The following is a 25,027-nucleotide window of genomic DNA, read 5'->3' as shown; positions in this document are numbered from 1 at the left end:
TCTTAATAACAGACTATGGACTTTTCCTCCAGGAATTTGTCCAAACCTTTTTAAAACCAGCAACGCTATCTGCTTTTACCATAACTTAGATCTTTCCTTCCAAACAGAGACCTTGCTAGATGTCAAATACAGAAAGAACAAGGTAACTTCACAAGGACTTAGCTGTGCAGGAAATGTGAATCTCCTCATACACCCACCATATAGTGCAAAAATGTGCAAAGGTCTGCATTTTTTTTTTCTTTTCGATCACTACATAGCCTAATGCCACACAAGCAGCGCTGTTACAAACATATTCTGAAGGTCAATGCTAAGGTTAACAAAGTTTCCTTCCTTGGACCACAAGGAGATACTGACAAACCACTAGAAGAGATCCCAAAACAACTACCCAGGCACAACACCCAAATACCCACTCAGTGTGTGAACCAGTTGAGTGGAGTGGACTAACTGGGGGGTGGAAATGGGCCCGGAGTTTGCTCAGCAGAATTTCCCAGACCACCTCTTCCTCTCAACACATTGACACACTGGTGGGTTTATTTTATAGCTTTTTCACCCCCTTTGGCTTCTCCTAACCACACTGGCCCTCCTCACCCCCTGAAGTCCTGTCCACCCCTTGAAGTCCTGTCCCCCCTTAAAGGTCTGCCTGCCCCCCCTGAAGTCCTGCCCCCCCTGAAGTCCTGCCCCCCCCTGAAGTCCTGTTCCCCCCCTTGAAGTCCTGTCCCCCCTTAAAGGTCTGCCTGTCCCCCCTTGAAGTCCTGCCCCCCCCTTGAAGTCCTGTCTCCCCTTAAAGGTCTGCCTGTCCCCCCCTTGAAGTCTTGTCCCCCCTTAAAGGTCTGCCTGCCCCCCCTGAAGTCCTGTCCTCTCCTGAAGTCCTTCCCCCCCCTGAAGTCCTGTCCCCCCTTAAAGGTCTGCCTGTCCCCCCTTGAAGTCCTATCCTGATATCAGAGAAGGGGCGGGACCGCGGCAGAGGAAGCAGCGCAGGGCTCAGAGAAGGGGCGGGACTGCGGCAGAGGTAGCAGCGCAGGGCTCACTGGCATCGCAAACCCACGGTAGGCTGCTTTTCCACCGCAAACGGTGCGGGGGGGGCTGGGGGATGAATCGGATGTCGGGGGCGGGGTGCGAGCGGTTCTTCAGGGTGAGGGGGCCAGCGGTCCTTCGGGGTGGGGCATCAGGCTTTCTGGGCTGGGGGATGAATCGGACGTCGGGGGGGGGGGGAACCAGCAATGTAAAAAACAAATTGTAAAACATGCTCACGCATATAACGCGCATGGTTATGCTCGGTTTGTAAAATCGTGTATAGCGTGCGAGTTATATGCGTGAAAATACGGTAGGCTCCATTACATAAGCATAGTTGGATTATGCTCCTATCTCCCCAAAATTGTATATTGGTGCACTAGAGTACATCACATTTATATTGCTCAGTATATGCGAAGTCAAACTATGCTGTTATTTATCCCAAACTGTTTACTAGTGCACTGGAGTACATCACATATATACTATTTCAAATGGTGGGCCATTGTGCTTTGCTTTTTCTATACTGATGACATTCTTGTTGCAATGCTTCTATTAGCTAATTTCAGCATACCGATTATTGTGCCAAGAGTATTAAACGTCTTTTTATTGTCTATCTTGGCGCTACATTTAGACAACATATACCTAACTATGGGAGATTTCAACTATCCTGGGATAGACTGGTGTCTTGGAAATTCAAAATGTGCAAGGGAAACGGAGTTCCTGGAAGCTGTTCAGGACTGCTTCATGGAACAACTTGTCGAAGCACCAACGAGAGGATCAGCGATCCTGGATCTGATCCTCAATGGGCTGAAAGGACCCGCAAAGGGTGTGGAGGTCGTGGGACCACTAGGAACCAGTGACCACAACATGATTCAGTTCAAAGTGCAAGTAGGATTACCTAAGGGAAAGAGAACCAAGGCAACAACGTTTAACTTCAAGAAAGGGAACTATGATGCCATGAGAAAAATGGTGAGAAAGAAGCTCAGAAACAGCTCCAAGGAAACTCGGACTGTGGAGCAAGCCTGGTCCCTATTCAAGGACACAGTAAACAAGGCGCAAAACCTATATATACCAAGATTTAGGAAAGGATCCAAAAAGAATCAGACGAAGGACCCTGCATGGATAACCAGTGAAGTAAAGTAAGTGATAGGAGACAAGAAAAAATCATTTTGGAAGTGGAAAAAAGACAAAACCGAAGGAAATTGGAGAAAGCACAGGCAGCATCAAAAAGAATGTCACCAAGTAGTTAAGAAAGCCAAGAAAGAGTATGAGGAGAGACTGGCCAAGGAAGCAAGAAATTTCAAACCATTTTTCCGATATGTGAAAGGGAAACAGCCAGCGAGGGAGGAGGTGGGACTCCTGGATGAGGGTGACCGGAAGGGAGTGGTGAAAGAGGAAAAAGAGGTGGCTGGTAGGCTAAACAAGTTCTTCTCGTCGGTCTTTACAATAGAAGACACATCCACTGTGACAGAACCGGAAAAAATCTTCAGGGGAGATCAAGAGGGGAAATTATCATGCATGGAGGTAAGCGTCGAAGACGTTCTCAGGCAGATAGATAGATTAAAAACTGATAAAGCTCCAGGCCCAGACGGGATCCACCCGAGAATACTGAAAGAGCTCAGAGATGAAACAGCAGAGTTACTGCGGCATATTTGCAACCTGTCCTTGAGAACAGGGGTAATCCCGGAGGACTGGAAGATAGCGAATGTTACACCGATCTTCAAAAAAGGATCGAGAGGCGACCCGGGAAACTACAGACCGGTGAGCTTAACCTCTGTTCCGGGGAAGATGGCCGAATCACTGATCAGGGAAGGTATCAATGAGCATATAGAAAAAAATAATCTGATGAGATCAAGCCAGCATGGTTTCTGTAAAGGCCGATCATGCCAGACGAATGTACTGCATTTCTTTGAGGGGATAAGTAAACAATTGGACCAAGGTGACCCCGTTGACATCGTATATCTAGATTTCCAAAAAGCCTTCGACAAGGTGCCCCATGAACGCCTACTGAAGAAACTGTGGAGTCACGGGGTGGGAGGGGACGTGCACAGATGGATCAAAAATTGGCTGGCGGACAGGAAGCAGAGGGTAGGAGTAAAGGGGCACTACTCTGACTGGATAGGGGTCACAAGTGGTGTTCCGCAAGGGTCAGTGCTGGGACCACTGCTGATCAATATATTTATTAATGATCTAGAAACGGAGACGAAGTGCGAAGTCATCAAGTTCGCGGATGACACAAAACTCTCCAGCAGGGTCAGAACTGTTGAAGAATGCAAAGAACTGCAGAGCGACCTGAACAAACTGAGTGAGTGGGCAGAAAAATGGCAGATGAGCTTCAATGTGGAGAAATGTAAGGTCTTGCACATAGGGAAGGGGAACTCCATGTACAGCTATATGATGGGAGGGAGGGTACTCGGGGAAGGCAGCCAAGAAAAAGATCTGGGGGTATTGGTGGATAACACAATGAAGCCGGCGGCGTAATGTGCAGCGGCCTCAAAAAAAGCGAGCAGAATGTTGGGCATTATCAAAAAAGGTATCACTACCAGAACGAAGGAAGTTATCCTGCCACTGTATCGAGCAATGGTGCGCCCACATCTGGAATACTGTGTCCAATACTGGTCGCCATACCTCAAGAAGGACATGGCAATACTCGAGAGGGTCCAGAGGAGAGCAACGAGGATGATAAAGGGTATGGAGAACCTTTCATATGCCGAACGGTTAGACAGGCTGGGTGGGGCTCTTTACCCTGGAAAAGCGGAGACTGAGAGGGGACATGATACAGACTTATAAAATCATGAAGGGCATAGAGAAGGTGGAGAGGGGCAGATTCTTTAGACTAGCAGGGACAACTAAAACAAGAGGTCATTCAGAAAAACTGAGAGGAGACAGATTCATAACGAATGCAAGGAAGTTCTTCTTCACTCAGCGGGTGGTAGACACCTGGAACGCGCTTCCCGGAGAGGTGATAAGACAGAGTACAATTCTGGGGTTCAAAAAGGGACTGGATGACTTCCTGGAAGCGAAGGGGATAACAGGGTACAGATAGAGGTTTACCTTACAGGACATTGAGCGAATAGGGTATGGACATTTTAGGTTAGGTAGGGAACACTTTCAGGTCATAGACCTGGAGGGCCGCCGCGGGAGCGGACTGCCGGGCGCGATGGACCCCTGGTCTGACACGCTTATGTTCTTATGTTAACTGTATGTATTAGCACCTGGGTACATCACATTTTGAGGCACTATACCTTTAATGGAATTTTATGTATGTTTCTGCAATGTTGTTTTCCATTTTACCCATCTGCAAACTCATGCATCTGAGTACATCACAAAATTAATTTGTTGTGTCTCTCACCTGCTTTTCTTTAAATGTAAAAGGTTTTAATAACCCCATCAAGAGAAGTAAAATAATTAAATATACAGAACAGTTTCACCCAGATATAGTATTTTATCAAGAATCTCATTTATCAGAGAGCGAGTCCAAGAAGATTTATCCTAAATGGGCATATCCACCCCTGTATTGATCAGCTCAGGGAAAGAAAAATGGAGTCATTACATTAATAAGGCGCCGACCTGATATTAAGATCCTGACTCATTCTACTGATACCATGGGATGATGGATTAAGACGGAATTGACCATTGATGACTCACCAATACATGTTATTAATATATACGTTCCTAATGTAGATGACCCCACATTCTTTCACAAGATTACAGATCTTGTATCAGCATCAGCAGATATTCTTAGACCCTAAAATGGATAAGAAATCTCAACCCACTTATAGACAATCCAAAACCTGGACTACTATACAAGATTTGAGTCTAACAAAAATGTTGGACATATGGAGACTCTTACATCCTAAGGAGACTTGTTATACCTTTTATTCTCCCCCACACTTGTCATATTCCAGGAATGACTATTTTTATCTAGTTTCTCTCTAGCTTCGAAAGTGCCTCTATTTTGATTACATTTAAAGATATGGGACAGGCTCGTAACACAGGTCTATGGCGCTTTAACTCTTCCTTACTCTCTGATAACTTTGTTTAATTCACCAAAAACAACATAGCGGACTTTTTTGCTATAAATAAACCCACTGATACTTCTTTGCAAATCACATGGGATGCCTTTAAGGCTTTTATAAGAGGTACTATAATTTCATATGTAGCCACCAAAAAGAAAAATAAGAGTCGAACTACTTTTATTAGAACGCAAAATCCAAGAAGCAGAACAACTTCATCTGGCTGATTTAAGCAACCCTGCCCTACAATCAACGCTACATAAACTGAGATTTGAATATAATTTAGCTTTAAGTAATGAGGCTTCCAAGGAAATTTTTATTAAATCTGCTTCATACTACTCAACTATGAACAAATGTGGACATCAACTTGCCACATATTTGAAACCACGCTCCGAAAAAACTAATATTCCTGCCGTCAAAGATATTAATGGTGAGTTAGTATTGAATGACAAAGACATATGTTCACAGTTCCAGTCCTTTTATAAAGAGTTGTATGCCTCAGAACATCCAAATCAAAACTTATTTGAACCATTTCTTCAAAAGTTGCCCCATCAAATTCTCACGGAAGTTGATGTCGAACAATTGTCTGAACAGATTACGGAGATACAAGTTTCACAGGCTATTCATACTATGGCGAAACAAAAATCACTGGGTCCTGAAGGGTTACCTGTCGAATTCTACATCACCTTTCAAGAGGATATTCTTCCGTTCCTGACTCAATATTTTTGCCATCTTCAGACAATGGATTTGCGACTGGTACTTTTACAGAAGCCTTGGTCCTAGTTCTTCCCAAGCCAGACAAAGATCCCCTGCAAGTACAAACCTATAGACCACTAATAAACGTGGATGTGAAAATTTATGCAAAACTATTAGCCACACGTATGAACCATGTTTTATCTAAAATCATTAAAGTGGATCAAAATGGCTTTATGAAGGGTAGACTTTCTAGTGATAACATAAGACTATTTGCACACATACTTATACAGGCTCAAAGTCATGTAGATCCATTGGTTGCAATAGCACTCGATGCTGAAAAGGCATTCGATCGAGTGGAGTGGCCTTTCCTCTTTACAGTTATGCAATGGTTCGGATTCCCTGAGAGATTTATCACAATGGTTCGTGCTCTATATTCTAATCCATCAACCAAACTACGCATCAATGACACGCTCTCAGACACTTTTCACCCGACCAGGGGTACTAGACAGGGTTGCCCCTTGTCACCTCTATTATTCAATATTGCACTGGAACCCTTGTTAATAGCAATTCGTAATAATCCTAACATCGTTGGACTACAAATAGATGATTTACAAATTAAACTATCAGCTTATGCAGATGATGTCCTGATTTACTCTACTTTGGATTCTATACCACACATATTACGAACTATTGATCAATATGCTCTCCTTTCCGGCTACAAACTGAATACCACCAAAACCGAAGTTATGCCATTGAATAATAAAACATGTAAAAACATCATTTCAGATCAGGGTCTTAAATATTCTCCTTCACAATTGAAATACCTGGGAATATTTTTTGGAACCTCAATAGAAGAAACAGGAATGCTTAATGAAGCCCATATTCTTAATATCATTAAACGAATTACAACACAATGGTTGCCTCTGAAGCTTACATGGTGGGGTAGATTAGACTCTATTAAGATGGTGCTATCTCCTAAAATCACATACATTCTCTCAATGTTACCATTTTTACTTCCCCGGCACACCTACTCAAAGATGGAGTCACTGATGACACAATTCCTATGGAATCATAAGGTACCACGTATAGCTCTAAAGAAGTTGAAATGTGCAAAACACAATGGAGGAGTGAACTTCCCCAGTATGTATGGAGAATCTCTCATATACTGACAGATTGAAACAGTTAGGACTGTTCTCCCTGGAAAAGCGGAGACTTAGGGGAGACATGATAGAAACCTTCAAGATCCTGAAAGGCATAGAGAAAGTAGACAGGGACAGATTTTTCAAACTAAAGGGGACCACAAGTACAAGGGGGCACTCGGAGAAATTGAAAGGGGACAGGTTTAAAACAAACGCTAGGAAATTATTTTTCACCCAGAGGGTGGTGGATACACGGAATGTGCTTCCAGAGGCTGTGGTAGATAGGAGCACTGTACAGGGCTTCAAGGAAGGCTTGGATAGGTTCCTAGAAGACAAAGGGATTGAGGGGTATAGATAAGCCCTTTCTGGAAATGTCAATCGCTCCTCCTAAACTTACTTGCTCCACTTCATCACTGACGCTGAAACCGTGGATTGAAGACAAAGTTTTATTTTATTTTTCTTTCCAGCTTATGATTTATCTTTAATCTTATCTATTGTTTTGCCTTTTGTCTTTGTTTTGTTCTATTTCTATCATTTAAATTTCTCCAGAATTCTCCCCCTTCTGCTTCTATTCCTTTCTCTCCTCTCTTCTACCTTCCAAAGTATTTAGATCAATGCTGTCTTGTTAAAATGTTTATTTTATTTTTATTTTTCCTCTAACTCTACTTTTCACTTCTCTATTACCCTCCAGGTACTTTAGTTAGATTGTGAGCCTTCGGGACAGTAAGGGAATTTTTCAAGTACCTTTCTTATTTCTAATCTTAATGTATATTTTCTGTAAACCGCTTAGAACCTAACGGATGTAGCGGTATATAAGAAATAAATTACATTACATTACATAAGTGTAGAAATGGGTTATAGGGATAGGAATAGAGGTAAATTACAGGAATAGGAGTAGAGATAGGTTATAAAGCTAGTCAGGGACCACTGCTCAGGCAAAAGGGCCTGATGGGCCGCCGCGGGAGCGGACCGCTGGGCGAGATGGACCTCTGGTCTGCCTCAGCGGAGGCAACTTCTTATGTTCTTATGTATGATTATCATGTTGCTTTTTTAGCTAGACAAGGTTCTATATGGTTAACAGAAAATAAATATTCCAGTCCTCCCACTTGGTTACAAATGGAACAAAAAATGTATACCATGGATCGTCTGAGAGTCTACTCTTTTCTAAAGCCTTCTGATAATTTACCGGACAATCCTATTCTCCAAGCCACTGCCTTAGCATTACAAGAAATAGATATGATGGCACCTGTCCAATGGAATACCACCATTCACACTGCGATATGGCATAACCCTATGGTGAAAATACAAGGTCTCACAAAACTTGGGAGATATTGTTCGTATAGCTGGATGTTATAATCACAAAAAAGTATTTTAAAATCTCAGCTTTATTAATATTTCTTCATTAAAAATATATTTCAAAAATCTTTTCTTTTATATATATATATTAGTAAAGTGCTCAATCCATGAAATCAATCATATTTTTAAGATAACTTATGACAGTGGTTAATCCAGGGCCATTATAATCTTCTTAGCCCTTCACCAACCTTCTATGTAATAAACGAACTCTTCTACAGGTTGGATTTCCTTCAAAACCACTATGAGTTTAGTGAATATGTGCAAATGTGCCATATTCTTCTACCAGGGGGGGGGTAGAAGAAACCTAAAGGAGTCAAGTTTATAGCACTATATCACTTTAGCACATTTGTACATATTCACTAAACTCATAGTGGTTTTGAAGGAAATCCAACCTGTAGAAGAGTTCGTTTATTACATAGAAGGTTGGTGAAGGGCTAAGAAGATTATAATGGCCCTGGATTAACCACTGTCATAAGTTATCTTAAAAATATGATTGATTTCATGGATTGAGCACTTTACTAATATATATAAAAAGAAAAGTTTTTTGAAATATATTTTTAATGAAGAAATATTAATAAAGCTGAGATTTTAAAATACTTTTTTGTGAAAATACAAGGTCAACATATCGAATGGAAATCATGGATTAAAGCAGGTATATGGTCAATAACAGTTGATCAGTGATAAGCAACTAACCGACTTTGCTACATTAATTACCTCATATGATATTCCTCCAAACCAATTTTACAGTTGAATACAATTATAACATTGCATACAAGCACTCAGGAAAAAATCAGTTAATTTTACAAGTGACCCCGATGATTCTAGATTGGAACGCAGTGATAAGCACTAAGAAGGGGGTAGCATCATCTTGGTATAGATTGTTACTGCGTTTGGATCACTGCAAGCTGCTTCGATAAAACAACTAGTCCTTTTCCTATACCACAGAGCGTACTGGACCCCTAATAAACTCTCCAAACTTAACCCAACAGTGTATAATTTATGTTGGTCATGTAACACAGACATAGGTACACTAGACCAGTGGTTCCCAACCCTGTCCTGGAGGAACACCAGGCCAATTGGGTTTTCAGGCTAGCCCTAATGAATATGCATGAAGCAAATTTGCATGCCTATCACTTCCATCATATGCAAATCTCTCTCATGCATATTCATTAGGGCTAGCCTGAAAACCCGATTGGCCTGGTGTTCCTCCAGGACAGGGTTGGGAATCACTGCACTAGACCATATGTTATACCATTGCAGCCTGCTACAATCATATTGGTTAGATATTTGGGCAACTATATGTGATATCTTACCCATCCAAGTTCAACTCAATTATTCTATACTTATAACAGGGGGTTCCACATTAGTACCATCACTTGATAAACACAATATTAAAATGTTGAATTGTTTTCTCCTGATTGCGCTGAAAATCATCTTATCTCATGGGAAAGATTTCTGTTCTTTACATTATAATGAATGGTAGAACACTGTATGTATGCACGATATGAAAAATTGATAGCAGAAAAAAATCATTCCTCCTCTATCCTATTCATTAAAATGTGGTCTAAGGTCCTTTCATATTCTATTAACTCTCTTTCTTAATACTTTCAGTTGAACTCTCTTAAATGCTGTACAATCATATTCATAATTGTTACTACCTACTTCTTGTATTCAATTTCATATTGACTTATCTATTTTGACATACTGTTGTTCACTACTGACTGTCCTGTAGGAATGTGAAAATGCATTAGTACATTGTTGATGTTCACTTCTTTTATGCTATACCTGTATTACCTGTATTTTTGTTTCTTAAAAATTGAATAAATACTATTAAACTTAAAAAAATAAAATAAAATAAAATAATTTTTCCTACCTTTGTTATCTGGTGATTTCATGAGTCTTTGGTTGCACTTCCTTCTGACTGTGCATCCAATTTAAAAAAAAAAAAAAAAATTCTTTCTTTCCTTCAGTTGCAATGGGCGGCAAGCAGCGGCGGCAGACGGGGGGGGGGGTAGGCCAGACTTCAGGTACTAGAGGGAGGGACGGAGGCTGGCTTTGGTGCAGGAGGAAGGGAGGGGAAGTGATTGCCTGTCCCATTGTCCCCATGCACAGCTTCAGGACGCTGTCTCTGAAAACGGGTCATTTCAGCGTCCCGAAGCTGTGTGTGGGGACAACGCGACAGGGGATCTAAAAACAGGATGGTCCTGTTCAAAATGAGACATATGGTCACATTAGGGATTGGGGATTACATCAAGGAATTGTCTGAATGGGAAGGTCTGGAAGTGGGCAAAACTGAAAGGAGTTATTGTAAGGGTGACACCTTTTTCTGAGGCAAGTAAGTAGAAGTAAGGAAAAGAAGGCCGCTTTGGTTCTCAAAAGTAGTAGTTGAGAAGGTAAGGAATAAGAGGTTAGCTTTCATAAACTACAAAAGATCGCAGAAAGAGGAAGACAGGCAAAAATATCTGGAAAAGTTAAGAGAGGGTGGTCAAGTAGTCAGTAAATCAAAGATACAAATGGAAGAAAAAAATAGCTGACATGGTAAACGGGGGAGATAAGACATTATTTAGATTGTGACAGAGCGTGGGCATCCTAATAGAGACCAATGGCCCTTGCCAAGGCCACAAACCTTGACTGAGTGAATATAATGGAGTTGATAGAACTGGATACACTAAAACAGTGTTCTTCAACCACCGGTCCATGGACCAGTGCCGGTCCACAGAAATTTCCTGCCGGTCCACAGGGCCAGCACGTGCATCAGGCCCAAAACAGTGTTCTTCAACCACCGGTCCACGGTGCAATCGATGCGGCATTATCTTCGAGCCAGCTCCCTCTTCCTAACTGATTCAGTGCACAAAGCCACGGTCAGTGGCTCCTACGGGTATCCTGCGCCTGAACTGGAAGCCTTCTCTCTGACGTTGCAACATCAGAGGGAAGGCTTCCAGATGAGGCACGGGACATGCAAGGTGATATTAGTATTATTATGGGGGAGGGGTCTGGGGTGGAGATTGGGTAGAGATGGGCGGGGTCTGGCCCATGACTTAGCTCAGTGTTCTTCAACTGCCAGTCCACGGACCGATGCCGGTCCACAGAATAATTATTTTATTTCTGCAGGTCCATAGGTGTAAAAAGGTTGAAAAACACTGCACTAAAAGAGTTCTGAAAAAACAATCCAATCTTGATAAACACAAAAGTATTTTATTCAGTCTTTTTTTGCACTTCTGTATTTCAAAGCATTCAATAAGCAAAGCAAACACAGGGGTCTTCTTTTCTCATAGGTAAGTTGAATTAATACACTCCAATACTGTTCATAGACTGGTCTTTGTCCAAATACTAAACATTACAAAGAAACAAAGAATCAAGATGGCGACGGAGTGAGTCGCGCTGTCGGGTGGCTCCTGCACTTTGTTGCCAATTTTTACAATTTTCTGTCGGAAACTTACCCTTTTTCCTTCTGTAACATGCCTAAGCACAGGGGTAAGCAGAGGAGTGATCTTCCTGCCTCCTCTTCCACCTTCCTGACATGGCAAACAGCAATAACAACCTATGCTGTTCCAGCTGGACAGGGCGCTTCCGCTGACCGAGGTAGACAGACCTCAGTCTTGGAGGGTGAAGTATCGCTCAGCCCTTTGGGACCTGGAGTTCCTCCGCACCCCAGGACGATTTCAGGGACACCTTCAGCAGCTCAGGAAGCGCCGGAGTTGATGTCTCTGTTGGCGCTGCAGGTTTTGCCTCTGACCCCGGATGAGGATTATAGCTTGCTGACTTCCTCACAGCCAGCAATTGTGCCCGGAGGACGTGGAACTCGGAGTGAAGCAGGGATTGGAGAGGCGGAATCTTCTGTGGAGCCTCCAGGAATATCTTCCCTAGCACCTCTGATTAGATCACCGGTGATTGACATGGAAGCAATCTGGAGCGCCTTGGAATCCTTGCATAAGGTATGCTCCCAATTTGTTTCCTCAGTTCAAAATTCTCTCAATTTAAAACCTTTGATGAGAAATTCCAACACCAGTCTATTAGAATGGACAAATTAGAGAAAACCGTGGCAGAAGTAAAAGTATTTACAAACTCACAACTGAAAGAAAAGGCTTTGTTCACTAGGAAAATAGAAAATTTGGAGAATGCAAATAGGAATTTGAACTTGAGACTCTTAAATTTTCCAGTTTCCAAATTTCAATCACCTAGAGATTTATTCCACTCTTTCTTGAAATCAGTTTTGAAATTTCTAGAAAATAATATGCCATCGTTACAAACGTTATATTACCTTAATCTTCCAAAACTGGATGAAGAAAAAGGAGAAACACTACCAGGAGAATTGGATCTCACTGGTATGTTAAGAGACATCTCAAGAGAAAATTTTGCTTAGTCACTTTATTGGTAACTTTTGTTTTTCTTCAAGATAAGGATGCTATTCTTCGTCTATGTTATAAGACTGATAATGTGGAATTTCATGGATTCAAAATTTCAATATTTCCTGATGTATCGAAATGGACGCAAGCCAGACGTAAGAAATTTCTTGGCTTATCGTCAATCAATCTTGAATTTGGGAGCAACCTTTTAGTTACGTTTTCCGTGTAAATGTTGCATTACATATCAGAGTAACATATATTTTTTATGAACCTGATCAGTTGCAATTTTTCCTTGAGGGTAAAACAACTACAAGAGTTCCAAAGACTTCAATGGAACCTCCTAACCAGGCTATTAATTGATTCCAGCTGCACTCTGTAATTTGATTAATTTAGTATTTCTTGAAATCCAACTTCCCTTGGAATTTGCTTGATTCTCTCTCTCCTTAATGTGGACTTTAAGTATAGTTATTAGTGTGGAATTATTTTATAATTTCATTATTAGTTATTAGTGTGGAATTATTTTATAATTTCATTATTAGTTTTTCTTTTTAAATTGTTGTATTTCCTTTCAAGTATTGTTTATTCAACTTGTAAAAGAATATAAATAAATAAAAAATAAAAAAAGAAAGAAACAAAATATTATTCTTTGCCATATAGTTTTTTTCCTGCCCTCCTGCAGGCTTTAGTCTGGCCTAAGTCAGCTGTCTCAGACCAGCATATCCTATTCAAGCCTGAAAGCATAGAAAACTACACCAGCTTTCAGCTCTGCTTTTGACTTTACAGTTCCATGTAGTATAACCACTGAAGTACTTCCCTGGGTTTAATCACTTTGTTGAACCCAGGGCATGGGATCTATCCACTTGCAAGATCAGCTTATATAGATCCTACCCGAAAGAATATCCCATTAGATCTTTAATTTTTCTTTTCAGCGGACTTCTTATTGCAAGGCTTTTCTACAGCAGGCTTGGCATAATAAAGCTGCTTAACAAATAATTCTCTTTACTCTTAGCAAAACAGTGGCCTTGATTCCAGTCTTTCAATTCACTGCCCTGCTGTATTCTTAACAAACAGTTCTTTTTCAAAACCTTGCTTGCATTGTGCCTTCAATTTGGCTCAAAACCACATAGAATTTTACTTTGTCTGCAACAAACTTTTAGCTGGTTCAAGAAATATCCATTTCCTCAAGGTCTTGCGCAACTGCATAATCACCACTTTCATCATAGGTATTCAAACCTTCCTCTACTTCAGAACATAAAGACAGTTTCTCTCAGAGCTTCCCAGTCATGGGATTCTACTTGAGCCTCATAATGAGGTGTGTCCTGCTACTTCCCTGAAGCTGTATTAGAATTCCTATTCACACGAGTCTTGCTGACTGGCTTCCAGTTCAGTTGCTGCTACTAAAATGGTGTGTGATCTTCTACATAAGGTGTATTGGGACAGACTTAAATATCTCAATATGTATACTTTAGAGGAAAGGCAGGAGAGGGGAGATATGATAGAGATGTTTAAATATCTACATGGCATAAATGCATATGAGCTGAGTCTTTTTCATTTGAAAGGAAGCTCTGGAATGAGACGGCACAGGATGAAGTTAAGAGGTGATAGGCTCAGGAGTAATCTAAGGAAATACTTTTTTACAAAAAGGGTGGTAGATGCATCTCCCGGAAGAGGTAGTTGGAGACAGAGACTGTGTCCGAATTCAAGAAAGCATGGGATACGCACATGGGATCTCTTAGATAGAGAAAGAGATAATGGTTACTGCGGATGGGAAGACTGGATGGGCCATTTGGCCTTTATCTGCCATCATAAGAACATAAGAATTGCCGCTGCTGGGTCAGACCAGTGGTCCATCATGCCCAGCAGTCTGCACAAGCGGCGGCCCTCTGGTCAAAGACCAGCACCCTATCTGAGACTAGTCCTACCAGCGTACCTCCTTGTTCATTATGAACTTGTCTAACTTTGTCTTGAATCCCTGGAGGAAGTTTTCCCCTATGACAGACTCCGGAAGAGCGTTCTAGTTTTCTACCACTCTCTAGGTGAAGAAGAACTTCCTTACGTTTGTACGGAATCTATCCCCTTTCAATTTTAGAGATTGTCCTCTCATTCTCCCTACCTGAGTGTGAACAACCTGTCCTTATCTACTAAGTCTATTCCCTTCAGTACCTTGAATGTTTTGATCATGTCCCCTCTCAATCTCCTCTGTTCAAGGGAGAAAAGGTCAGTTTCTCTAATCTTTCACTGTACGGCAACTCCTCCAGTCCCTTAACCATCTTAGTCGCTCTTCTCTGGACCCTTTCAAGTAGTACCGTGCCCTTCTTCATGTACAGCGAAGGTGAGGGTGCACCATGGCCCGGTACAGCATCATGATAACCTTCTCCGATCTGTTTGTGATCCCCTTCTTTATCATTCCTAGCATTCTGTTCACCCTTTTCGCCGCCGCCACACATTGCGCGGACAGCTTCATCGACTTGTCAATCATAACTCCCAAGTTTCTTTCCTGGGAGATATCTCCAAATACCGCCCCAGACATCCTGTATTCGTGCATGAGATTTTTGTTACCTACATGCATCACTTTACACTTATCCACGTTGAACCTCATCTGCCATGTTGATGCCCATTCCTTGAGCCTTTTTTGAGGAGTGGTGCAACAACAGCTTCTTATACAATCCAACTTTATTCTGGAACCAGTGGGTTATTTCCATCTACCCATCAGGATCTGTAGGAAACCTCAGAGGCTTTAACTCCTCCCCCTCATGCATCATCACTGTACATGCTCCTCAGCTTACTAGTTCTTCATACAGGCCAGGCTGTAGGAGCTTATCTTTTCTGCTCGTGTTTAATTTTGTGATATTTCAGTATTTTTTGTTTGCTTTTTTCACCCTCGTGCTGTTAAGGTTCCCTGCGGGGACATCCTTGACTACAGGAGATCGCAGATCTTTGGAAAAAGTATGCTTCTGGGGGGTTCCCTGCTTGTCAGTAAGTCTCCTGGACAGCCTGCACATCAGATTGGGGCTCGGGGACGATTCCCTTGGGAGCTTGCTCACCCCAGGTTCATCCACTAGTGGGTAGAATGCAAGCCTTAAGGACCCAGCAGACAAGGCCCCTCCTTTCTTCTCCCGTCTCACCTTCTAGCTCCCTAAGGCCTCAGCGGACCAGACCGCCCCCCAAATTAAAATTATATATTTTTAAAAAAGCCTACTCCCAATCGGCTCCTTAGCCAGCACCCTCTTTCTCTCTTCTCACTGGTCTATTTACTTTTGCTTTACATTTCTGCCAAGAGATACCTCTGTTCATGCCCTACAAGAAACAATTAGGTGCTAAGCTTTAATATCTGATTTAGTCCTTCCACAGGGAACTAACCGTTGCTAAGTTCTACCTCCGATCAGATACTAGTCTTTCCTCTGATTCCAGATCCCCACACGAGAAACAAACAGGTTCTGCCGGGGTACAAGCTCTACAGGAGGGACAGGATCCACAAGAAGGGGGGAGGCATAGCACTATATATAAAGGACTCTTTCTACTCGGTAGGGATGGATTTGGCAACGAAGGCAGAGGGGCTGGAATCGCTATGGGTCAAATTGCCGGGAAACAAGGGTGCAGGCATAAAACTGAGGCTGTACTATCGCCCACCTGGTACGCCAGAAGGAGTCGGACACGACTTGGAAGCTGAACTGAGACAGGAATGCAGGACTGGAAGTGTAACAGTGATGGGGGACTTCAACTACCCGGGGATAGACTGGAGCACGGGTCACTCTGACTGCACTAGGGAAACAGGATTTGTAGAAGCGGTGAGGGACTGCTTCATGGAGCAACTAGTCAGGGAACCGACGCGAGGGGGTGCTTCTCTTGACCTCATCCTAAATGGATTAGGGGGGCCTGCAAGAGGGGTAGAAGTGGGAAGACCACTAGGAAATAGTGACCACAACGCGATCAGATTCACATTAGAAAGGGGGACACCCATAGTAAGGAGGACCGCAACAACTGCGCTCAACTTCAGGAAAGGGAACTATGTTGCTATGAGGGAAATGGTGGGGAGGAAGCTCAGAAACATCTTTAGGATGGAGACTGTAGGAAGCGCCTGGACCCTATTCAGGGACACCCTGCAGGAAGCACAAAGAATGCACGTCCCCAGTTTCAGGAAAGGCTGCAAGAACAAGCGGCCAAAGGACCCGGTTTGGATGTCAACAGAAGTAAAGAGGGCAATAAATGACAAAAAAAGTATCCTTCCGGAGATGGAAAAAGGACCCAACGGAGGAAAATCACCAGGCGCACAGGAAATGCCAAAAGGAATGCCACCGAGAAGTTAGAAAAGCAAAAGGGAAATACGAAGAGGGGCTGGCCAAGGAGGCGAAAAACTTCAAGGCATTCTTCAGTTACGTAAAGGGGAAGCGACCAGCGAGAGAGGAGGTGGGGCCGTTGGACGATGGGGATAGGAAGGGAGTGATTAAGTAGGATAAAGAGGTAGCTGAGAGGTTGAACATGTTCTTCTCGTCGGTTTTCACGAGAGAAGACACATCTAATATACCAGACTCAGAGGAGCTCATGAGTGGGGAACAGGCTGAAAAATTGAAACACATAGAGGTAAGTAAGGAGGATGTCCTCAAACAGATAAACAGGTTAAAATGCGGCAAATCACCGGGCCCAGACGGGATCCACCCAAGGGTTCTGAAGGAACTAAGACAAGAAATAGCGGGCACAATCCAGCATATTTGCAACTTATCCTTGAAAACTGGAGAGGTACCAGAGGACTGGAAATTGGCGAATGTCACACCTATCTTCAAGAAGAGATCGAGGTGTGACCCCGGGAACTACAGGCCGGTGAGCCTGACTTCAATTACAGGGAAGATAGTGGAAGCTATGATCAAGGACGACATTTGCGAGCACATCGAGAGAAATGGCCTACTGAGAACAAGCCAGCACGGATTCTGTAAGGGAAGGTCATGCTTAACGAACCTTTTGTACTTCTTTGAGGGAATAAGCAGTTGGGTGGACAATGGGGAACCCATAGACATCATTTATCTCGATTTTCAGAAGGCTTTCGACAAGGTGTCACATGAAAGGCTGCTTAGGAAGCTGTGGAACCACGGGATGGGAGGGGATGTGCACAGATGGATCAAGCACTGGTTGTCGGGTAGACTGCAGAGGGTCGGAGTAAAGGGACAATATTCTGACTGGCGGGGAGTCACGAGCGGTGTGCCGCAGGGATCGGTGCTGGGGCCGTTACTCTTCAACATATTTATCAATGACCGGGAAAAGGAGGTAAAGTGCGAGGTTATAAAATTTGCAGACGATACTAAACTGTGCGGCAGAGTTAGGTCCAGGGAGGAGTGTGAGGACCTGCAAAGGGACCTGGACAAGCTGGAAGACTGGGCAAACAAATGGCAAATGCGCTTTAAATGTGGAAAAATGCAAGGTCATGCATATAGGGAAAAAGAACCCGTTGTTCAACTACAAATTGGGGGGGGCATTGTTGGGAGACAGCAGTCTGGAGAGAGACTTGGGTGTGCTGGTAGATGCATCACTGAAGCCATCTGCACAATGCGCAGCAGCCTCGAAAAAAGCCAACAGGATGCTGGGCATCATAAAGAGGGGCATAACAACCAGGACACGGAAGTCATCATGCCACTGTATCAAGCGATGGTGCGTCCACACCTGGAATACTGCGTTCAGTATTGGTCACAGTACCTCAAGAAGGACATGGCAGTACTTGAGAGAGTCCAGAGGAGAGCAACGAAACTGGTAAGAGGACTGGAACACTGCCCATACGCCGAGAGGTTGGATAGGCTGGGGCTCTTCTCTCTGGAAAAAAGGAGGCTCAGGGGAGATATGATAGAGACCTTCAAGATCATGAGGGGCATAGAGAGGGTGGATAAGGACAGATTCTTCAGACTGAAGGGGACAACAGGTACGAGGGGGCATTCGGAGAAGCTGAAGGGAGATAGGTTCAAAACAAATGCAAGGAAGTTTTTTTTCACCCAAAGGGTCGTGGACACTTGGAATGCGCTACCGGAGGAAGTGATCAGGCAGAGTACGGTACAAGGATTCAAACAGGGATTGGACGGATTCCTGAGGGATAAAGGGATCGTGGGAAACTGAGAGAGGTGCTGGGATGTAACACAAGTATAGAAAGCTAACCAGGTAATAAGTATAGAAACCCAACCAGGTCGTGCATGTGCAAGACCGGAGGGTTAGGACTTCGATGGGAAGATAGGACTTCAATGAGAAACCAAGGTGGCAAGGGGGCCCCTTCTGGTGATTCAGACAGGTTGTGACCTGTTTGGGCCGCCGCGGGAGCGGACTGCTGGGCAGGATGGACCTATGGTCTGTCCCGGCGGAGGCACTGCTTATGTTCTTATGGAATCTGGAAGGAGCATAACAGAATTTGCGATTTTAGGGGTGGGGAGGGCTAGGTCTCACTTAGAACCCACCTCAAACCCCTTTTTAAAGACCTCCCAAAATGGCAGATTCAGGCTGTCAGCCTGCTCCTCACTGTGCCATGTGCTTCCTGGAAATGCTGCCAGAGAAGCAGAATCTGCTTACAGGAAGATCCTCTGCCATAAGAATGAGGCAAGCTGATAATGTCATGTACTATGAAGACGTATTGACTTGCAAGACTGAAACCTGAGTGGCTTGAAGTTATGTTATTACTGCTGGAATAAAGCTATTTTTGTTTTTTGCCAATTTTGACTAGAACTTTATTACCTTGCATGCCTATGAGGTAGAAAGCTTGCCTAAAATAAGACCTGGAGGATCCCTTAGTAGCAAGGGACACGATGTATTGGAGTCCTAGTCACTTACCCAAGACTTGCAGCGTCTGCAAGAACATGGGTTGTGACAATGTCTTCCCTGAAACTCTTCCAATCTAACTTCCCTTGAAACACTTTATACATATGCTGATGACATCCTTGTCCTTCTCGAGACAGACTCGAACCTTACCAACCTCTCTGAGAACATAACAACATGCATAACGGAGCTCCAATCACAGTACAAATGAAACTGAATGAGTCCAAAAAACTACTCTGGCTCGGCCCAAAATTAGATCAGCTACCTACCCTCATCTCTCTGCCTTTTGGCACCACACTGCAGCTTGAGTTCTCAAGCAAAGTTCTAGGCATCATTAAAGACTCTTCTCTTTCCTTCAATGACCATCTTAACTCCTTGGTAAAGTCATGCTTTTTTAGCCTTCACATGCTGAGGAAAGTGAGATCCTGCTTCCACCACCAACATTTTGCTGTCCTTGTACAATCTGTCATCCTCTCCAGACTAGACTACTGTAACTCCATCTATTTAAGTCTAACCAAAAAAAGTCTTCAAAGACTTCAGCGAATTCAGAACACTGCGGCCAAGCTGATCTTCGCAAAAAACAAATTTGATCATGTTTCCCTTCTGTCCAAAATTCACTGTCTTCCAGTAATTTCCAGGGTCTATTTTAAATGCGCCCTCCTAGCTTTTAAGATTCTACATGGCATACTCCCTCCCCTAATTCCATTATCTTGGAACTCCTTGAGTCCCGACACCACCAGGTCCACCCAAAAACTTAAACTATCCTTCCCCTCGCTAAAAGGTATCCTCTATGCGGGAAAATTAGGGAAATCTCTCTTCTTCAGAATCACAGGGCTTTGGAATAATCTTACTGCCCCACTAGGGAATCTGGGCTCCTTCCAACTATTCTGAAAGCACCTGAAAACTAGGCTATTCTCAAAAATATAATGCTCTCTTCCCCCCTGTAATCAACCCCCAACCCCATTATGCTGTTCCTTCCTTATATTAAGCTCTTGTAAACCATGTTGAGATCTATAATTGTGGAGAGGATGCGGTATATAAACTTAAAGTTTAGTTTAGGCTGAGCGGTTCCATGGAGGCGCTACCGAGATCAGAGCCAAACTGCATTCCTTTGCCGGTCATCTACACAAGGTGGCGGAAGTCTCCGGCCATGGTGTTCAGGTTGGTGGAGCAGTCAGAAGACTTGAAATCCAGATTTCTAGTTCACTGATGCAAAGGATCTCCCTGTGAGCTTATTCATCTCTGTCTGCAGTTTCTCTCATTCAGCACTTGTCACAGTGAGTACAGGCTGCAGTGTTTCCTGTCAGCACACGTTTCTGTGAGTACGAGCTAACATCTTGAATCAGAGATTTTGGGGGAGGTCTTCAAAAAGGGGTTTTTAGGTGGTTTCCTTACATGCCCTATGCCCCTCCCCATCCCTAAAATCCTAAAATCTCTATTTTTGAGGGTTCGCTGTGGTTTTCCCGGGCTATTTTTACTCAAAACAGGCCCTCAGTGCCTACCTTAGATTTTTCCAGATTCAATTTTAAAGTTATTTTATATTCTTGACAGCTTCATTTTTGAAAGAAAACCACATAGATGACCTCCCCATGGCAACATGTCACAGATTCATGCTTTATTTGCGGTGGATGGCGGTGAGCAGCCATGTTCCAAGTGCACTGCAGTCCATGAGGGGGGCAAGGTTTACCCTGATGCAGTTCCTTCGGCCTCCAGGGAGGGTCTTCATGCATGTTCTGCCCTAACACCTGTGAAAATGGCAATATGGGGCCCTGGGGAGTGCCGTGTCGGCAAAATGCAAGCTTGGCTCCTATGATAAACCTCACAAATCTTCCAAGCATTCCAAATCTGAGGTGCAGAGGTTGGCTCCCGCTGTGGAGGATAATTTTCCCCCGGAATTTGTGAATATGTTTTATCAGGCATACTTACTTAAAAAGTCTCTGCCTATTTCCCTTCCACCGTCCTCTGTTTCCATTTCACAGGGACTCCTGCTCAGGTGGACCAAGATCTTTCTATTTGCCTTACTGTGAGTAAGGTGGCGGTGCCTGCAGTTGTGCTGGACACTTTTTCCATATCTCTGCTTTTGCAGGTCAACTCTGTGGCGGTCACTGATGTGGTGAATCTGGCTGATCTCCAGGATCCAACCTGTGTGGAGCCCGTGATTTGGGAGAGGACACCACTGTGCGTAGATTCTTCAAGCCTGCACACCTTGTGGATTTAATCTCTGAATCTGTGCAGGAATTGAAGCTGCAGATGGAACAACTGATCACTGCTGAATTTTCCCTCATTAGTGACCAGAGACAACAATCTGCCTCTTTTCCTGATCATCCTGACCTTGTTCGGATTCTTACAGATATCTAGGAGACTCCTGAGGGTCCCTTGAAATGTTCTTGAGCCATGGCCGATGGCTTTAACAGCGATTTACTTCTCTGAAGGTGGATTCCCTACCCATTTCCTTTTTGTATCTAGTTTGGTTTTGTGTATGATTTGTTTAACATTTTAATCATGTATATAATACCCCCTACTTATTTTTTGACAATGTATGATGTAAACCACTTAGGAATGTAAAGCGGTATATCAAGCATTAATAAAACTTTTTCGGTGGCGCAAGTCACCAAATACACACCTCTCCCCAGCGATTGGGGGGGGAGGGGGTTCCTGAAGGATGTCCAGGATCGATGCATGGATTTCATCCTTAAGCATCTGTTTTAGTTGGCTGCGGCTGGCTTTAAGGCGGCATCGGCCTCCTCTAGGCCATATGGACTTTGTTTTCAATTTTCCATGTTTCTAGTAGTCTTGCTGAACTGCCACTAGGGGGTCCTACCAAATTACCCTCCACATTATTGAGAGCTCATGGTGCAGTCCTACGTCCATTCTTTAATCATAAGCCATCTAGTTTCTGCCTAATACCTCGGCATGCAGTTACTGTGGGATTTCTAGTGCACTGCCTGTTTTTAGCATGTAGCTATTAATGTGAACCTACACTAATAGTGAATGTTCTTAAATCCAATACTAAAGTAAACAGAGAGAGTAGAGAGGGACAGATTCTTCAAACTTTTGAAAAATAACAAGAGGGCATTCAGAAAAGTTGAAAGGGGACAGATTCAAAACGAATGCTAGGAAGTTCTTCTTTACCCAACGAGTGGTGGACACCTAGAATGCGCTTCCAGAGGGCGTAATAGGGCAGAGTACAGTACTGGGGTTTAAGAAAGGATTGGACAATTTCCTGCTGGAAAAGGGGATAGAAGGGTATAAATAGAGGATTACTGCACAGGTCCTGGACCTGTTGGACCGCCGCGTGAGCAGACTGCTGGGCATGATGGACCTCAGGTCTGACCCAGCAGAGGCATTGCTTATGTTCTTAAGTAGCTAAAAGTACACTAATAGTGAATGCTTCTTAAATTCAATACTTTAAATAAACAGGCCTGTTGATCATCCTATTTATTCAATCTGTACATATTGTGGCTTTATGATCTATTACCTATCCCATGAAAAGTCTCCTGATTTACCATTGCCCTGTTTTATGGAATGGTAGCATTATGTGGTTGAAACAGGACAAATACACCAAAATAATAAACCTATATATACTGAAAGTACACAAAAATAATAAACCTATGTATACTAAATAGTGTATGTGTTCTAGATAAGAAATAACTATTTTATTCTTTTTTAATTTGTCCTCTAACCTTGCTTTGCCGCTTTGTGTGGATAAGTAATAGGTTATGCAGAAAGTTAGGGTGATGCTCAGGGCAAAACAGATTCTCTAGCTGCATTTCATGTCCCAAATTATAGAGAGAAGTTTTCCATATAATTTTGTTTTCTGTATTTTAATGATTATTCTCTTTCAAGTTTTAGTGCACTTTGCTGACAGGTTATAGTGCATGTATATATTTAATTAATGATATCGGTTTTAGATATTTTGAGGGAGGATTTGGATGGACATCATTCATACTGCTTGATCTCACTTGATGTGTTGGGGGCTTTTGATACTGTCGCTTCGATACAGTGTTGCTTTCCAAATTGAATACTTTGGGAGTTTAGAGTACAGTTCTTAAGGAGTTCTGAATTCCCTTTTTTTCTTCTTTGCGAATGAAATTAATGGAACTGTAATTTTGTTCTAATTTTAGGATTGTAATTTTATCTTGTGTTTATAATTATGTATGTTTATTTTTATGGAAACCACTTTGTTTATAGGCGGTATATAAATTTTTTTAATAAATAAATTTTAATTTGTAAATTATTTCTTCCTCTTTTCCCTAGTTGCCCAGAAGATTGTAGCAACAAGGAAGAAACAGCAGTTTTCCATTGGTCCCTGTAAATCGTTACCAAATTCTCCAAGTCACTCATCAGTCTGTTCAGCACAAGTATCCACTATACATATTAGCCAGGTAGGTAGAGGCAACACACAGACACTCTGACAAATGGCACATGTTTGGCATGAAGATGTGGTAACTATTAAGATTCTAAAAGTGTTAGATTATTGCATATGTCTGAAAAGACTTGAAGAAACTCACTAAAGTTTAAAGGAGCAATTTTGATGTGCCCTTTTCTCTTCCAACAGGCTTGGCATACCACCAGTAAAGAAAAGAAGCCATAAAGTTTATAAAACTGTCATGTTAGGAACCAGTAGGGGAAATGTTGCCAACACCATTGAATCGGTTAAAACATATTTTTATATAATGGTTGTTTGATATGTTGTTACTTGAAGAAAAAATGGCATCATAACAGTTTTCAATACAAACAAATAGCAGCCCAAAACATGAAATAAATACAAATTAATCATGCAAAATAGGACCAAAATATGGAACACACAGTCTAGCAAAGCAAAACATGAAATCAGATAAAAGAGGAAAAGAGATCTATACAAACTATTCTAAGGAAGCCAACTAAAAAGAAAAGGCTTGACAGAAAAGTTGGGTCTTTACAGCTTTCCTAAATTTCAATGCTAGGAAGTTCTTCTTCACCCAAAGGGTGGTGGACACCTGGAATGCGCTTCCGGAGGGTGTGATAGGACAGAGTACGGTATTTGGGTTCAAGAAGGGATTAGATAATTTCTTGAAGGAAAAGGGGATAGAAGGGTATAGATAGAGGATTACTATATAGGTCCTGGACCTGATGGGCCGCCGTGTGAGCGGACTGCTGGGCATGAAGGACCTCTGGTCTGACCCAGCAGAGGCACTGCTTATGTTCTTATATAAGAGTTTTCTGGGTGGATCTCTTTTGGATATTCTCCTACTTGAGAAGGAACCAAGAAGCCGAAAGATGAGCTGTGAGAGAGTTCAAATCTAAGCTTTGGTGCTATTTTTATGTATTCTAAGGAAGTCAAATGAGTTACATATGAATGATTTGTCATATAAAGGCAAGGATGCACACATTTTATGTACCACTTGCACATATAAACTTGTAACATACTAGCAATTTTATGGATAAGTGTACAGTTATGTGTATAAGTGTTAGCTGCATTTCTAAGCATATTCTCTAAGGGTGCCTAATTGATATTACTGCAGGTGTATAACTTTTAGGTGTGCTAATGCTGGGTTGTGGTAATTAGTATTCCATAACAGAATCTGGTCACCCAGATGTCGTTAAAGAATAAGCTCTCACTGTGTGTCATAGGGGCAACCTAACAGAAGAGCCTACTTAAAGAATTATGTCCATAGTGTAAAGGAAAGGTGCTATTTAG

General features: G+C 42.6%; 1 protein-coding gene across 6 annotated transcripts in view; it reads left to right on the top strand.

Moving 5' to 3' along the window:
- Positions 1 to 25,027, top strand: part of AGAP1 (ArfGAP with GTPase domain, ankyrin repeat and PH domain 1) — a 1,748,840-nt gene that overhangs the window by 325,596 nt on the left and 1,398,217 nt on the right. For all 6 annotated transcript variants that reach the window (XM_033947219.1, XM_033947222.1, XM_033947220.1 and 3 more), the window contains one exon: positions 23,605 to 23,732. In XM_033947219.1, the coding sequence (XP_033803110.1) occupies positions 23,605 to 23,732 (128 nt within the window). The remainder of the gene's footprint in view (positions 1 to 23,604; positions 23,733 to 25,027) is intronic.

This window comes from Geotrypetes seraphini, chromosome 5, assembly GCF_902459505.1.
Source record: "Geotrypetes seraphini chromosome 5, aGeoSer1.1, whole genome shotgun sequence".
NCBI classification, from domain to species: domain Eukaryota; kingdom Metazoa; phylum Chordata; class Amphibia; order Gymnophiona; family Dermophiidae; genus Geotrypetes; species Geotrypetes seraphini.
Note: the sequence above shows the minus strand (reverse complement) of the source record. Positions and strands in the feature narration are given on the sequence as shown.